Source organism: Melanotaenia boesemani, chromosome 15, assembly GCF_017639745.1.
Source record: "Melanotaenia boesemani isolate fMelBoe1 chromosome 15, fMelBoe1.pri, whole genome shotgun sequence".
In the NCBI taxonomy this organism is placed as follows: Eukaryota; Metazoa; Chordata; class Actinopteri; order Atheriniformes; family Melanotaeniidae; genus Melanotaenia; species Melanotaenia boesemani.
In genome coordinates this window covers 16182790-16200187 of record NC_055696.1, presented here as the reverse complement: position 1 = coordinate 16200187, position 17398 = coordinate 16182790, and the positions used below count along the sequence as shown (strand labels likewise).

General features: G+C 36.4%; 1 protein-coding gene across 5 annotated transcripts in view; it reads left to right on the top strand.

Moving 5' to 3' along the window:
- The window catches only part of gabra1 (gamma-aminobutyric acid type A receptor subunit alpha1), a 33484-nt gene extending 28937 nt beyond the window's left edge, over positions 1-4547 (top strand). For all 5 annotated transcript variants that reach the window (XM_042007702.1, XM_042007701.1, XM_042007699.1 and 2 more), the window contains exon 10: positions 294-4547. In XM_042007702.1, coding sequence (XP_041863636.1) covers positions 294-614 — 321 coding nt within the window. In that variant the 3' untranslated portion in view covers positions 615-4547. The remainder of the gene's footprint in view (positions 1-293) is intronic.
- The last annotated feature ends 12851 nt before the right edge of the window (positions 4548-17398 follow it).

Sequence of the window (17398 nt, the reverse complement as noted above, 5' to 3'; positions counted from 1 at the left end):
AATAGTTTAGTGTTCATCTTGTGCTTTCTGCTCCACTTGTCTGCATGGTGCAGTTAGCAGCACTACTGTGCAATTTCCAGCTATTCTGAAGAAGTACAGTCAAATAATAATTTTCTGACTGATATTAAAGCTCTCTTTTTTTAGGACTAATTTAAGAGATGGAGCGAGTAGCTTTAAACAAGTGCCTTGCACAAAGCTGTGTAAGGTTCTAGGCTGAGATTCTTTTCATTGTTTAAGCTGAACTTTGAAGTTTTTGTTTGTTTACAATTCCTTTTTCCAACTATTGTAATCAGCAAAAGAAGAAGAAGGAGTCTCTTCTCAAGAAAAATAACACCACAGCTTACCCAACTGCCACTGCTACACCCTTCGCCCCCAATCCTGCCAGGAACCCTGGATTGGCTACGATCGCTAAAAGCGCCCCTCCACCCCCAGATGAGCCCAAGGAGGAGCCAAAGCCCAAACCTCCAGAGGCTAAGAAGACCTTTAACAGTGTGAGCAAGATTGACAGGATTGCCAGAATAGCCTTCCCTCTGCTCTTTGGAACCTTTAACTTGGTCTACTGGGCAACCTACTTGAATAAGAAGCCCAAATTGCAGGGGGTCAATCCAACCTAATCCATGTTTCATCCCTTTTAAATTATATCTGGTTTCATTTTCTTTCTTATTCCTCTAAGAGAAGTGTTTATTTTGAGATAAACATTGTGTCCATGCTGGTTTGAATTCCCAGTTGTTGCATTGCTTCTATGTTTACCAAAATTTTGACAATTTTGAAAATACAAAATATACGAAAGAAAAAAAAAGATAGCTAATAAAACACATTTTTGAAAGGGTGATGTTCAGGTCTAAGATGATGCTACTATAAATGCTACTATAAATATCTAGCCAAGAGAATGCTATTCTATGACTGCACATAGCCCACACTTGTCAAGGGGGCTGTTGAGTCTATGTTTGTTTCCTTGTTTTGATTACTTATTTATTTATTTATTTATTTTATTTGTTATTTTTTTTGTTTATTTTGTTGGGAGGGGGGCTGTTTTGTTTTGTTTTGTTCTATTTTCTTTAAACAGGGAATCACAGGAACAGTGAAAGGCACTTATGTATATGCATGGACAGGGCATCTTTTAATTTATATTTATTTATTCAAAAAAGAGATCAGCATTGACTGGTGGCTTAGTTTAATTGATATCAGCAGTGCTACGCTCATTCTCTTTCAAAAATATCTTCCGTTTTCTGTAGACATTTTATGATACTAGTTCATTCTTCAAAACATTTTAGGGTTTCTGCAATAGCAATAAAACATGTCTCAGTGGACACCATTTCTTTAGAGATAAAACAAAAAAATAAAAGGTTCAGTCATCCCTGTGCTCAGTATTGGACAATATTTTGATTTTCTTTTGTGGCATTGTAAATAATATCAGGTGTTAGAAATGTCTACATTATGTTTAAGCTTTGCAAAGTGTAACTAAAGGATATGTTAAGTGAATCCATGGAGAGGTCAACTTTTCTGTTGATTTCCTTTCTGTTTCTCTTTACCAAACTTTCCACAAGAAGAGTATATCCTGGTCTGAGTCATGCCTTCATGACCTTTTCTCACCAAACTCATGTTCTACTTACAGCTGCTTTTACACAGATGTTAAATATTATTCAAATGTGTGTTTTTCCACACACACACTGATGCGGCAGCATCAACAACAATGCTACTAGTATATGATGAGATTGGCTTGTCACAAGAAAAAGAATGTAAAATCATCTCGAAGAGTGCATTTTACATTTAGAATTAAAAAATATGTCTACTTACTTTTGTTTGGTATATTTTATTTTATTTATTTATTTATATATTTATTTACTTATATGTTTATTTGGGCTTTTGACTGCTTATAGCGGGGCCTCCTTTGCCAAAACATTGTTTTTAGGAAAGTTCATTTAGCGTCTGTGAAAAAGGGGTGGGGCACACTGAGACGGAGGAGAAGTGCCTTTTCCATTTTCAGAGTCGAAGCCGTGAAGGCTGTTACTTTGTTGATAGATGGCGCATCTGTATTTTCCATCCCACTGTGTCCCCTGACCATGTTTACCATAGTCCCCATGTCCATTGGGTTGAAAATTGAGACATAACACTCAGAAAGTACCAGCTACACTGCCTTCAGTATCACATGCCCGTTTGGAGTCATTTGTTGCTGCTTGTTGGTGAGCAACAGCGAGAGACAGGGACAGAGACAGAAAGGGACGAAAAGAAAGAAGATGTTGAGTTGAAGTGGCACTGTAATCTTATGTTAGCCGGCGCTGTGTTTCGCACAGAGGACTTGTCTTGTAGTTCTACGATAGTGACGAAGATGAATATATTTTTGTAGCATGATGTCAATCCCTCTTCCGATAAAAACCAACAGAAACTAAAGTGAAAAGAATGCTTTTGTTCTTGTCTTCAACATTGCTTGCTTCCTTTTCTTCCTTTAACTTTGAGAAAACACTCTCTTTTATTTGGAAATGCTTCTTCTCTAATGTGGCACGTAAAGGTTTCTGAACAGTCCATTTTAAATTATGTTAATGTAGCAATATTAATTAGCAAGGGCTTTTCTTAGGACCTGAACCTGACACTCAGTCAAGGGGGTGATATCCATTGTAGCTTTACACTGACCCCTCTGTACTTGTAGTCTCATCCGTGTGCTGTATGTGGAAAATTTAATCAATACTATTTATATTTGGTTTAAGATAACAGGCACTGCATTTCGTGACCATCTTGGGTTCTAAAAGCCTTTTCTCCCTCTCTTACTGTAACAAAGTCAAGAGAAGAGGTGCACTGTACCACTTTGTGGATTCTCAGTGTGCTGTGCTATAAATGTCTTACAGGGCACTAAACAGGCCAAAAGGCACATCAGAACTTGCAGAATTTTATGAATGTTTCTGCTCCGGGGCGATTTGATCACACTATTATTAGAAGGAACTGAAGAAGAGATTAGTAGTTGTTGCTTTTGTTATTATTTGCATTATCATTATGACCGCTACTGAATCTATCCCCCTAATGGAAGAGATCTTTACAAGCATATGCAAGCAGTCTACTGTTCACAGCCACTTAACCTACAAGCAGAGGGTCAAGGAACTGTAAAGTTCAGGGTGAAGAGTTGTATAAAGATATTTGAATTCTAAACTATTGTATGTATGTTTATTATCATGAAGAAAAACTATCTATACATATGTAAAATACATAATGCATACAGTATTTGATTCTATTAATGATGATATTAGCTAAGATGATGATGAATATTGTTTGTATTATCAACCTATTGTTATGCATTTTGCACATTTAGAAGAACAATAACATTACATTTATGTAGTCAGCTTCGTGCTATGCAAGGACAGCTTTGAACCACATCACTGACCTTCTTTCCCCTGACCATTGAGCTTTAGATTTACAAGCTATTATAAAAAACAAATTAAAAAAACGAAAAAAAAAAAAAAAAAAAAAGGAAAATAGCTTAGCCTTTGTATCAGCTGTGCAACCATTAGCTTTTCATTTTTTTTCTCCTCCAACCCAGGCTATACAGGGTGACATAAAAGAAAACACTGGATTATCTCTTTTGTTTGTGCTTTGGATTTGTCAGTGGTTGAGGGGAAAATGGCTTTCATTGTTGATTGCACTTTTTCTCCAGAAACATGCAATAACATGATTGAGCCGACAAAGCAAAACTGTAACAAAAACACCTTGTTATTATTATTTCTGTTTAGTTGTGAAGCTTGTTTGTCATTACAAAAATGGAGGCAAGTATAAATGTGTTGCTAAAAAGGTTCACTTAATTCTTTCTTTGCTTTTCCAAGTGCGGTGATAATGAAAGGTGCACCAGAGAGTTTTCACTTTAACAGACTTAATATAAATTTTTTACTGAAGTTTTCTGTTGGAAGCATCTTGGCTAAGCCCCTATCTTGTACCCCATGCAGGAAGAAACAAAAGCTAAAGACCATTTATAAATATTTTTGAGCCAGGTCTGGTTTTGCTTTATAATGCTCCACAGAGAGAATGTGAAATATGAGGCACAGTGCAATCATGAGCTTCCAACTTTTACCGTCACACTCATAGGCAGTTCATACGTGTAAATATTACATATGTAGACACATCAGTCATTGATGTCATTATGTTTGATGCAAGGTCCATTGCAGTTCTCAGCAGCACTTGCTTTCCAACACCGAGTCTTTGGTAATTCCTAGATAGCTACCGGAGTTTTTCTTGTATTTTTATCAAGCAAAATATGTTCTGATTTTCACTGAAATATAAAGAAAAAAACTAATTTTCTAAAGCACAAAAGATGATTAGGGTAATCGATATTAGAACAAGATTGTATTCAAATGGACATCACTAGACACAAAATGCACACAGCCTCACATTTTAACACACAGTACATATGCTGGTAGGTCAATGATACGGATAAAGGGTTGTGATTGATGTAGATGAAATGGTAAACCTTCTGTAAATGTTTTCTTTTGTTTCTTTTGGTTATGATACGGCCCTGTAAAATCTGATTCTCTGCATTAGTCTTTAAATAAAAAGAAAACAAATGAGTGGCATGTGTCCTTTTTGTGGATCACAAGACAAAACATTACAGTGTTTGATTTTACACAATGGCTGTAAGGTGCAACAATTTCACCACAAGCAGTAAAATAAAAAAAATAAATAAAAAAATGAAAAAAAACTTGCTTTGCATCTGTTAGTAAAGAACAGAAAACGATGCTTTACAGGACATCTCATCTGCTGAAAAGGTTCCACTGGATAGATGATAAAATATAATGTTTAAAAAACTCTTTGCTAAAACACTTCTATTGCTTCCTGACTGTGTTCAGGTGGGTCTGAAGCAGGATTGTTGGCCTATCAAGGTAACTTCAGGTTCAGTTCGGGATTTTCACTATCACAAAGCTGCTTCACGTCTTGCTGCGATAAATCATCCAGGAAGAAAACAAGGTTTCCAGGTTCTGAAATGACAGATGAAAGCAGGTGAAAGCACTGCCTCAATGAAAAATAAAAGTATAAAAAAGACAGTGTGTAGATGGTCTCTGTCAGACTTGAATTGTATCAGGTTTCTCATCATTTCTAGACATCTCATGAAAATATACTTAACTAGCAAGCCATATTTTTCACTTTTTACTGGTCTTTTATCCACAATTTAAAATTTTGGTATGTAATGTCACATTAAGATGCCAAATGTTTTGGGTTAAGATAAAACTCCAGGACTGGGTGTCTCACAGGAGATGGCATGAATCCGTTCTTTGTTTTTCTCTTCTTAATTTGTACATATTTGACTCTTTAGTAGCTAACAAAAAAATTCAGTCATGAAATTTCAGCTGCCAGTTTTACAACAGCCCCTACTCGCTGACTGTGCTGTTTAACTTGTATGCAAATCAAGATATAAAGATCAGTAATAAACATGTTCACTGTTAACATGACAAAGCAAAGCAACTCCCTTTGATTCGTCATTGATTGATGCCTGTATTGGATAAAGGAGATTTTCCTGTATCAATATGTTTGGATAGCTAATCATTTTTCCCTGCACATCTAGAAGTCTGTGATGTCATCATGGAAAATTTGATGGAATTATAACACTGCAATACAGTTGCTTGGAAAATATTGGTGTTTATGGTCAAATCTTGGAATTTGACACCATTTAGTACACAAAAGCTGAATTTCCACAATCAAATATCTTTCAGATCACATAGTTGTTTCGATTAATTCTAAGTATGGAAACGTGTTAAGATACAATAGACATGATAAGTAATGTTGGGCAACATTACCTCATTAGTGATAATTCTTGATAATATGTAAGCGAGGGAAAAAACAATTAGTCTGATTCAGGTGGTGGTTTTTTCAATGTTTATGTCTGTTTCTGAGCCTTCAAAAATAATGTGAATTTTTATGTTTTTAACCTGCATTTTGCAACTTATTCATCCTCCCCTGCTTCTGCTGCCTCTGCTCTCAAGCTCCCACCTCATCCCAATCTTCTCCCAGCATGCCATTAGACTTCAGGTGCAAAGGAACGTGTGCTTCTTCCTTAAAAGCATGTGAGCTGCCAAACCCTGAGAGTGTTACATAATAAAGCTGCTTCTCCCTGGCAGGAATGAAGAGAGAGCCTTTTTACTGTCTTTCTTCTTGGTTCTTCTCCTCTTCTGTCTCCCCCACAGTCAGTTTTCTCTAAATTCTTTAAAAGATCTCCCCTCTATCCCAGTTTGTGCTTCATGTGCTCTTGCTATGCTTTCTCTTTGATCTGGGATTAGACACAGAAAAGCTTTGTGTGAATAATGTTTTAGTCTTTTTATATGTGTAGTTTTTAGTGTTTTTTTTTTTATTATTTTTCATGTGTTTCTTGCCTTCTGTAGAAAACTCCAAAACTGTGTCAGAATGTTTTCTAACTAAGAATCTACTGTGACAATTAAAGATTAACGGTAAAGCTTCCCCCCCCCCAGCCCCATAACAGGCCTAAAGGTGGCAAATAAAATGAAGGATGCTTGCTGTTAAAAACAAAAAAGTAAATATATAAAAAATTTTAAAAAATCTAAAAATAGAGATTAATAAAACAAGTGCCACAGCGAAAAAAAAAAAAATAATATATATATATATATATATATATATATATATATGTATATATATATATATATATATATATATATATATATATATATATATATATATATATATATATATTATTATTAGTGGTGTTGTGTTTTGAATGCTTTTACACAATATAATTAGGTATTCCTAATTTTAGGTATATTTTAAGTTATATAAAAATTAAATTAAATTAAATTAAATTAAATTAAGCCGTGCCAACATGCCAAGCTGAACATACCCCTGTAGATCATTTTAGAGCTGCACATAAATAAAATGAAACAAATAATCTAGTCTACAACATAAATAATTAGTCTTTCTGAACACCTTTACATTCTCACTTTAGATCATAATTGTAAATCCAACTCTCTATCTATAAAAGTGACTGCAGTTCCTAAAATAATGTCCTTTTGATTGTATTACTTGGGATTTCACAATTATACATATCGCTATTAGTTAATATGTTGTAATAAATAAAGAAAATACAAAACCAGCATTTAACCAGAATATTCAATAATAATAGCAACATTAAAGCTTTCATCTTGTGAGGGTGATGGAGGCTGCAGAGAGTGAAGGAGTTACTGTGTCTTTCTTACTTACATTCAAGGTATCTTGTGTCACGTCCAGTTACTCAGGCTCTATATTCTCAAGCAGTAGCCATATCGGGGACTCACATCTCCTGAGGTTTCTATTAGTTCTCTCACTGCTCCCTCATTTTTCTGTCCCTTTTCTTCAACATCTCACTCTCTTCAATTGCCTCCTGTCTCTTTTCCCAATTACCCTTTGGAGGACTCCATAGAATTTCTTGGCCAGGTGTCAGGCTCAGTGGTTTGTTTTTTCCTCTTAATACTCAAAAATTGAATCTTCTTTCAAATGACCTTGTAAACACCTAATTCCAAATAAAAATGGCCATTCCAAATTTAAATTAAATTTGAAGTAAGTGGCTGGTTTATTTTGATTTTAAATCAGAATTGAATAATTTCTAGATCATGTTCATTCTGTTTTAAATTAATTCCAGTTTTGCGTGTTCCTTTGTCCAGTTGTGATGATGGTATGGTACTCTCTTCCTTCTCCTGCTCAGCTGACCAAAGTAAAGTAGTATGCTAGTGCCGAGCTGCTGCTTCAAAGTTGTAATTAAAATTAGAGTTAAAATAGTTCTTATTATGTCGTCATCCATGTTGTAGATGAAAAGCAGAGAAGCAGGAACTCAAGATTGTTTTCTTCCGGTTGTTGTAAATACGTCACATCCAACCCCTGTCCTATCAGAACCCTTCCAAACCCCAAATCCAAAGCAGGATTAAGTATTGGCGATTAAACATGTTTTCCATGTAAAGCTCAATTCAAAATTACTATCTCCATGTAAATGCAAAGGATAATACTTTAATTCCGAATGATTTAATTCTGAATAATTATTTCCGAATTTAAAACAACACCATGTGATCGTGGTCATTGTCAAACTTCTTTCTAAACAGATGATAAAACTATATTTAAAGGCAAAGTCCATAACAGCAAAATGTTGGGTTTGAGACATGGAAGAAACCAGACTTTTTCATGGTTGCACATTGAGTCATATTTGGGGTATACTTAGGCGGTCTTATAATTGTATTGTCTAAATGTATGTTATAAGAGACATCTTTGAAATTCAGGTAATCAATTATTCTGCATAAAGAGAATGCAAAGCTGTGCTTTATGCTTTCAGCAAAAAGTTATAGAATTCTTGTATTTCCTGGTGGAATTTGAACAATTAATGAATAACCATAGTTGTAAAAGCTGTTAGATACTCCACGAGAAGTGAAAACATTTTTCTTGTTCTTAAGGCCACTTGCAGACATTTTTGGGGACATCTTGCAGCTTGTTTTTGATCTGAGCATAACTTTTATCTTGTGGGGCTCTGAGAAGTATTGCGTGATTGGTCGGACATTTGAGGTGGGCGTGGTTAACATGGAAAAGCATGAATTGCAATGTTGTTAGTTACTTATTTCTGATGATGCAAGGCTGAACGGATAACTTTAATTAACGGGCCTATGTAAGAAGTTTAAACCAGTGAGTAAACTGTAAATATAGATTGATGGATCCATTTACCTTGAGGCAGGTGTGTTGGAGCAAGGATCCACAGAAAACCTGCAAGACTGCAGCACTTGTAGGACCAAACTGAGTAGTAATGGCTTAGGTCATCAACATCTACACAATCATTTTAATTAATAATAAATAAGTAAATACTAAACGTACTACTTTTATGCAGAAAAGGAAGCAAATTAAAACGATTATTAAGCAGCCTACAGGTTCCCCAAGTTTTGATTACAAAGACATCCTCAATTTCCACAAAACATGTTGAAGCAAGCTTTCTTACAGATCTTTTTAAAGCTTTGTTAGGACAATCAACAACCTGTAGGAAAACAGGCTGCCTAGTCAGGGCAGTCCTAGAACAAGATAATGACCCAAAGTATAGGTAAAATAAGCAGGATGTAGCCATAAAGATGGAAGACCATCACTGCCCCATAAGTCAAATAGCATCAAGCAAATTAAGGCAGTAGACAGAGATTAAAAGTGCAATAAATTTTATTTACTAATATCTTTTTTAAGTCTACATTCATTTTAAACTTTGGTCTTCAATCTTCAAATGTATAGAGTAAATACAAATTATATAGACTACATTTGGGATTTGGGGTGTTGCAGTATACATTTTACTTTTAACAACAACAAAAAATATATCTGAGGGATAAAACATGCCCACTGACAATTAATTTCTTTTACTGTCTAATCAGTAGAGCAAATCTCAGTGGTTTGTTTGTGATAGACAGTAAATAAGCAGCTGGTTAGATTTGGGAGAAACTAGAAGACAGAAGATCCTGAATTGTTTTGACAAGACCTAAATTGTTATAGACAGATGATTTGATCAGAGCAGCAGTGGGGTTAGCATTAGACCCTGATAATATTATTTTGGGGAAGCAGAAACCATAAGACTACTTACTGACATACTAGAGCACAGTCAGAGATAAGCAGTTACCAGGTATGACAGGATATATTTTGAATCCATATACGTCAAGTTATTTTAAGTTTAGAAAAACTGAACCTGCACTTGCTCTATATTCATCATATATTGACATTAATATTTGCATTATTTATTGTTTTAGGATAAATTGTTTATTTTATTAATATAATATGCAATACATTTAAACATAACAGTAACGACATTAAAACGTGTTAATTTGATTTTCTTTTTATATTTTTTTACAGTTTTTTTTTTTTTTGTTGTTTTGTTTTTGTTTTTTTTTTTTTTGCTTTTATTTAGGTTTCGTCACCTGTGTTATTTTATCTAAATAAAGTGGAGTTGGAGTCATGAGTTATTCTATAAAAATGCTTTAAGTTATTCTTATCAACTTTTTATTTGCACACAATTTCTGGGGGTTGGGTGGGGGGTGCTGGAGTCAGTCCAAACTGCTTTCTGCTGAGAGCAAGGGTACATCATGAATTTGCTGCCAGACACCAATTAACCTAACATGCATATTTTTGGACTGCAGAGGAAGCTGGAGTACCTGGAGACAACCCATGCATCCATTTGTAGAACTCATGGATGCATATGTGACTTAATCTCAGTCTAGACTCTTAATGAGAATGGTACATAGCAGCAGTGAGCTCATCTGTTAGTATTTTCTTTTTTTTTTTTTTTTAAAGCATAAGTTCAGAGTTTGTCACTTTTGTTCTTTTAAGCAACATATGGAAATACTTGGACAAAAGGGTTGGGTTTAAAAGTCATACTTGAAACCAGAAACAGCAGAAATTAAAGTCTTTCTATGTTAATATAAATGTCTTGACAGCACAGCAGTCAGCAAATATAAATCCAACTCTTGACTTTAACTCCATAACAGCAGTGTCATGGTGGCACTACATATTTCATAAATTAGTTTTTATGTATTTATTTTTTAATTTTTTTATTTTAGAATCTCAAAATCTTTTTTGTAGTCTTTTCCTTTTGACAGGTTTCTTTTGATAAACAATCTGGGACATATTCATAATCTCCCACCCAAACAAATGCACTAAAGCCCTGCCGTGAAAATAATTTTGGCCAGTGATATTATTACTTCCCCAGAGTTATGCAACCATACTATAACATAAGTGGTGTTACTGCATCTATCAAATTTTTCTATTCTCACCTCCCAGGCTGAGTTTTCTGTTCACAATCTTTACCCCAGACTGCACCCTAAAACTTTTCTCTATAGATTTTAGCATCTCAGGATAACTGCAATTTCCCAGAGGTGCTCAGTTTGACTGCATGAAACACAAAATTACCAAGACACAAAGCAACCAAATATTCAACATTAACGTCCAATAGATGGAAGTTAAATGGAAATATTAAAGAGGAATAAAATCCCTCTTAGGGGAAGTTATCATTTGCACCCATAATGTTGCAGTGAAAATAACTTGGCCAGGACCACTGGTGGAAGCAGAGCCCACAAGCTGTTCTATTCCTATGAGAATAATGTTAGTCATATAGCACGACATTTGCAGAGCCACCACAGTGACAGGTTTATCTAAATGAGCTTGTCATTAAGTCTTGGTTGAATGTTGGAGAACACGGGGCATCAGATAATGATGGTGGAAGCAGCCGAAGGCAAGACTTGTCAGTCCAAGGGAATGACTGGTTAATGGTAGGGATAAGTATAGGAAAATGATTCTCCAGGCTATCATGATATAATCCACATATAGTCTTCTTTTTTCCTCCAACTTTTGGTCATAAAAAGGTCAAGTTTTTTTTTTGTTTTTTTTTATTCTATTTATGATTTTCAAAAGAATTTAGTTTTCCACCTCGCCACATATTTTGTATATTTGTTTCTTCTTTTGCTCCCACTCATTGACTTTCTCTTTGTTTTTAAAGTTGACAACCCAGGGTGCTGTCAACACTCCTGCAGCTCAGCTCTCCAAGATGAATCGACTTTAGCAGAGACTGAAACCAGGAACAGGAAGAGAGAGGAAAAAAATCTGAGCTGAGTGGCAAGTGAATTGGAGCAGAGAGGACGAGGGGTGGAGTGGGAGAAGAGGAGAGTGCACAAGGGTATTTAGGCTGATAGATTAAAGAAAAGGAGGACATGATCAACAAGAATGAGTGAGGGTCCAGAGGGAGGGTAGATCTGAGAAAGTTACAAGATTCAGGATAGACAAAAGAAAGATAGAGTCGAAAGAAATAAAAAATAAAAAGTGTAATTATAGAAGACAGTGAAGTGGAAGAAGTTTGGAATTTGAAGAGGGGATTGTCATGTTGTGGAAGGAAGGAGCTGGGAGACAAATGCAGTGCAAGACAGAAGAAAAATGACATTGAGCAGACAGAGAGGTGGCCAGAAACTCAGGTGTAGACGCATAGAGAGGATTAATGTAGCGATACACTTATACATTAACAAATGTAAAGTGTATGACAATAGAAAAGAACATTTTTAATGCAAGGGGGATTTTTCTTTCTTTTACTAGATCTAAAAAAATACTTGAGCTGTTGCCAAATCACCATCTTCGTCTTCCACCTCAAAAGATGTTTGCATGTTTTTAATAATAAAAAAGTTGCTTTCCAAGAGACAAATTCAGTATGTTAGTGGGAGAGCCTTATATAATGGCAGTTACATAATATAATTAAAAGTTGCTGTTTTACCATCATTGGATTATATTTGTGTGCTTTCCACTTGCCAGCCAAGCATCGTAAATCAAAAGGGGTCTTAAGCTTATTGCAAGCCATGGTTATATTTAATACCAGGCAACAGAGAGGCAATTTACATCACCAAATGCATCCAAGTGAGGGCTTTCATGTGGAATTAACTAGTTTTCTGACTTCTTATGGATGCCCTGTATAAACCCACATTACTTCATAAGAACCAAAGACTCATAGAAGCATATAGAGCTCTTTATTGTTTTGAACCACTGCCAAAAAGTTCATATTTTTTCCCATCGTGAAATAACAACTTGGTAATTGCAGTATGCAGACTCTTTCAAGCTGCACCACTTCTCATTAAAATCTGTTATAACCTCTATTTGCAGTTCATCTGTCCTTTTTTTTCACAGCAGAAAGGTGGTGCAGAGGATTCAGTGACCATATCTGCAGCATACAATCCAGTATTACAACTGGATTTATGTGGAACAAATTCAACCCCTTTGCAGTTTTAAATTCTTTTATTCTAAACAATGGTCCGGGCTTCACTTTTGCTGCAGTAAGCTGGTTGGCAGCACATTCTGTAAACACCGCCTAATTCCTGAAGGTCAAAGCACTAAGACTTTTGGATCCAGTATTGACAATATGGGCTATTTGGGGCTACTTTTGCACAGAAATATTTTCTTTCTAAGGTACTATCAGGATGCATTTTGTTTGACACTATCTATTGTAAGTACATGAAGGCAGGTACAGTGCAGGTATAGCACCACCCTGTCACTCCCAGAAAGCCTACTGAGCACCAGGTATGCACTTTTTTTCCAGAGTTGGGTGTAAAGCTGCCAGTAAAACAGCAGCTGGAGATTTATAGTTTTACCTTGGCCTGTTACATAGTGTGCTGTTTTCTGTGTGTGGGTCCTTGTGTGTACATCCAATGCTTATATGTACCCTTTGCACATAAGCGTGTGTAAATGTGCATGAGCTTTTGTCTGTCCTGCTTAAAGCTATGTTGCTCTCCTTTTTACTCCTATAAATCACAGTGTAAGCCCATATTTACCTTGGTCATTGCAGGCATCACCTTGTTACAGCTTTTCTTAGTCTTGTGCGCAGTTCAACCTGAGCACTGTTTCACCCTTCAGGGATTCTGAAGGAATCACTTGTGTTCATTCTCCGCTTGCAATTTATTTCACCTTCCCTCTCTTTCACTATCTCTCCATCTGTTCCCATCACTCCAATTTTTTCTTTTCTCTCCAAAGCCTTCCGGATGGTTCTTGTCAGAACCAATAGTTGCCATGTTTATCTCTAACAAGGCCTACAGTTCACAAGGCATGAGGCTCACTTCTGTTCAGCCACACATTGTCATTCAATCATATCTTGTTACCATGACATGTCCCTTTGAAACCACCTACTTTGGAAGAGAAATAGCCACTTAAAGGGCACAAGTTGTATCAAACTCAATCACACGAGCTTAACTTTGTTTCTTTAATCTTGGGCTTCATGCCACAGTTTCTTATTCCAGATTACTGCACCATGACTTCCCGAAAAAATGACCAAGTGTCAAATGTAACCTTAATAAACGCTTTGGCATGTACAAGTAAAAATTATTAATATCGGCTTCAGGCCAGAGCTGTTCCGGCTTCACAAACATAAATCAATGAAGAACTTTTTTTTTAGAATAAAATGATGTGTTACCATGGAAGCATATTGTTATAATGTTTAGCATTAACTGGATATATAGATAAAAAAATCCTGCTTTTCCAGTGCAGTTATGTTGATATTCCAAACAAGAAAAACAGCTATATATATATATATATATATATATATATGTGTGTGTGTGTGTGTGTGTGTGTGTGTGTGTGTGTGTGTGTGTGTGTGTGTTTGTGTGTGATCTTTTATTCTTCAGACATAAGACAGACAGTTCCAGTTAAAAAATAATAAAATAAAATAAAATACAAAAGAGAGATAGTTCTTTTCACACACTGTATGTTTAGATTTGTGCTTGAAGTAGGCACTCCCTGATCTTGTAGATGAAGAAAGACAGCAAGCTACAGTTGGTCAGACAGTGACTCATGTAGAGTTTGTGATGTGGCTCAGCCAAGTCATAGCAAGAATTTCTTTCATCCATCTATCCATTTTCCCAACCTCTGTACCTGCACCAGCCTGTTTGCTGTTGCAGTTGGATGAAACCTATTGCAGCTATCAGCATGTGTGAATCCAGCGCTACTCAACAATTGACCCAAAACTTTATTTCAGTCAGACAACTCATGTGAATGACAGGAATATGGCTGAAGTTAGATTAAAAGAATAAAATAAAAGATAAACTATTTAATATACAACTTTAGATTAATCCAGAAATTAGTAAATAATAAACTAATGAAAGAGGAAAAAAAGGAAAGGAGAAGAAGAATTATGTAAGTTTAAATGCTCAAAGACATTCTCAAAGAGCCTTTAGCAGGGCTTCTGAGTGAAGAACTTCCGAATGAGATTGTTGGGATTATGGTTTATTCACAACCAAGGCAGCCTGACTCAGTCGCAAAATCATTTCTGTTCAAAGGACTTTTGGTTACTTTGCATTTTATGTTAAAAATGCAAAGAGAGGTGGGTCTACTGGAACACAGGTCAGCTGTACTGAGCAATTTCAGCCTTTGTACATGCGATGCCCACGCTTTGACATGCCAGAATGATCCAAAACTCACAACTATTAGCAAAATAATTTATTACATACAGTAAAGAGCCTTTGCTCATGTTGTAACATTACATTATTGACTTAAAATCTTAATAAAATAACAATTAAATCATTCAAAACATCCGGTTTTGGCAACTTAATCTATGCCTGCATGAAACACACACATCAATGGAAATGGAGCATGGCTACCATGCATGCTACTTAAGCTAGCAACGCTAACTTTTCCACGCTAAGTTCCACTGGGCACCATTTGAACCCAACATAGATTTCTTTTTCAAACTACGCCAACTTTGACATGTACTACTACATGCAGCACTTTTCATACAGTTAAGAGTCTTCCAAGTCTTTCTGTGTAATTTGGGGAATTGTGCCAGAAAACAGCTTCCAGTGCTGTAAGATTCTTAGACCATCTTGCTGGCATTTTTGAAGGTGCAGCTATTTTTTTTTTTTTTTTTTTTCCCACAGTCTGATGTCTAGGTCAAGGGACTGCGAGGAACAAGGAAAAAAAACTAGCTTGAACTAGTCAACTTCGAGATTTGAGCTCTGTTTTAAATTATCTTCTTTTCATTTTCAGTTTTTTTTTTTCTTTTGGTTTATGTGCTACTAGTCACAGCACAAGCAATAAATATAGCCAATCCATGCAGTCATTAACAAAGATGTTCTTTCAATAGTATTCTGCACCATCTTTCTTTCGATCGTGTGCTTGTTGGCCTAAAATGCATAAGATGTATTTGGATACTTACATGCATAGTTCTGTCGATGATTTTATATACCAACTTGATTAAAAATTTAAACTCAGTGATTCTCACATTATAAACAGAAAAAAACAGCCTTTTATTAGCCTTCTTTTGCTTGTAGGTACCAGCTAATATTAATTTCAGAGAGCCAAGCTGCTGGTTACAGAGGCCAAGGGCTACTGATTATTGAGTCCATTAAGAAAGCACTGGCCTCATCATTAATAATTTTGCTGTCAATAAAGTTGGTGGCTCGTCTGAGTGCATGGTAAAGCAGGCCAGACCATCCAAAACCTTATCCATTCCAATTATTAAATACTGTTGTCCAGTTGATAACGTTTAGCTCCAACTCACCAGGCTATAGTGTTTGCTGCGAAGCAGGTAGAATGTGATAACAAGGCATATGGAGTTTAGTAAATGTAATGGTGGTTTTGGTTTCTACCTTTTGGCTGTATATGCTTTGCAGTTAAAGGTCCCATATTATGCAAAATTCACTTTTTAATGGTTTTGGAACAGTCATACTGGTCCCCCCGCATGTGTAGGAGAACCGTAAGTGTGAAACTCTTTCAGGCGCTCTCTCTCCCCCCTGCTCCACCTCTAGGGAAGTAAACACTGAAGTGAGCGAGTTTGAAAGCGTGTACGTTAAGACGTCATAAGGGACAATAACCACTCCCCACAGAGCGATGGACCCGCCTACCGGCTCTCAAAGCACGCCCTCTAAAAATCACCTAGCGCCCAGTGTTTATCCTTTTCAGCAACCCTCGTTAGCGGACATGGCTAAGCGACAGAAGCACTGTTCTGTTTGTGGCTGCATAAATGAACACGAAAACGTTTTTTTACTTCCATCCACTGAACCCACGAGGACTGAGTGGATTAATTTTATTTTTGGAGGAAATGTACCCGGAAAACTTCCAAAGGTTTTGCATGTCTGTGGCCAGCATTTCAAAGAGGACTGTTTCCACAACATGGGGGCATGGAAAGCAGGCTTCGCCAACCGTTTGAAGCTAAAGCCAGGTTCAATACCAACTGCCCGTGACACAGCTGGCAGGTAAGAGCTGGCAGTTATTTTATCGTTTCGGCCTTATTAGTCTGATAGCTTGAAAATATATTAGCACTGTTGTAAATGTAGCCAAGTCACTGTTTCTACTGTTTGTATCCGGTGCCATTGTGCATCAGATTGGTGAGCGTAGCTAGCTGTGTTCTCCGTGCGTTTCGGTTTGGGACGGGAATGGGGGCTTCAGGAATGGGTTCCGGTGTTCCGGCGTTTGTTTATCCTTCACTACGCTGTAATCAGCGTCTAGTAACCTCTAAGGCCTAACCTGTCAATCACCTCATGACGGGCGATGCGATGGGCGGAGCCAACAGCTGAGCTGCTCCACCAGGGTTCCGCCCACCATAAACGGCACATTTCTGAAGCTGCCAAAAAGAGGGAGGTGAAGAGAAGCCGCTGCACTCAAACTGAGGGTCGATTTGTCCATACCATGGCGGAAATATTTCATTTAGATATTGATGAATGGTCTCAGATTGGGAATAAAGTGTATAATATGGGACCTTTAAAGTGATTTGTGTATTAATTTCAATTGTGCTACTAGAATGTGCAGAACCCCTGAATTTTACTGGGTTAAGTGTATTTAAAGGTCAGAAATGTTATTGTTCCATCCCAGTCATAACAATATTGATAATAATGGAGATACTCTTAGCAAAATTTACCTTCTTACCAAAGCAGTTTATATTATTTCTTTCTTTCTTTCTTTCTTTCTTTCTTGC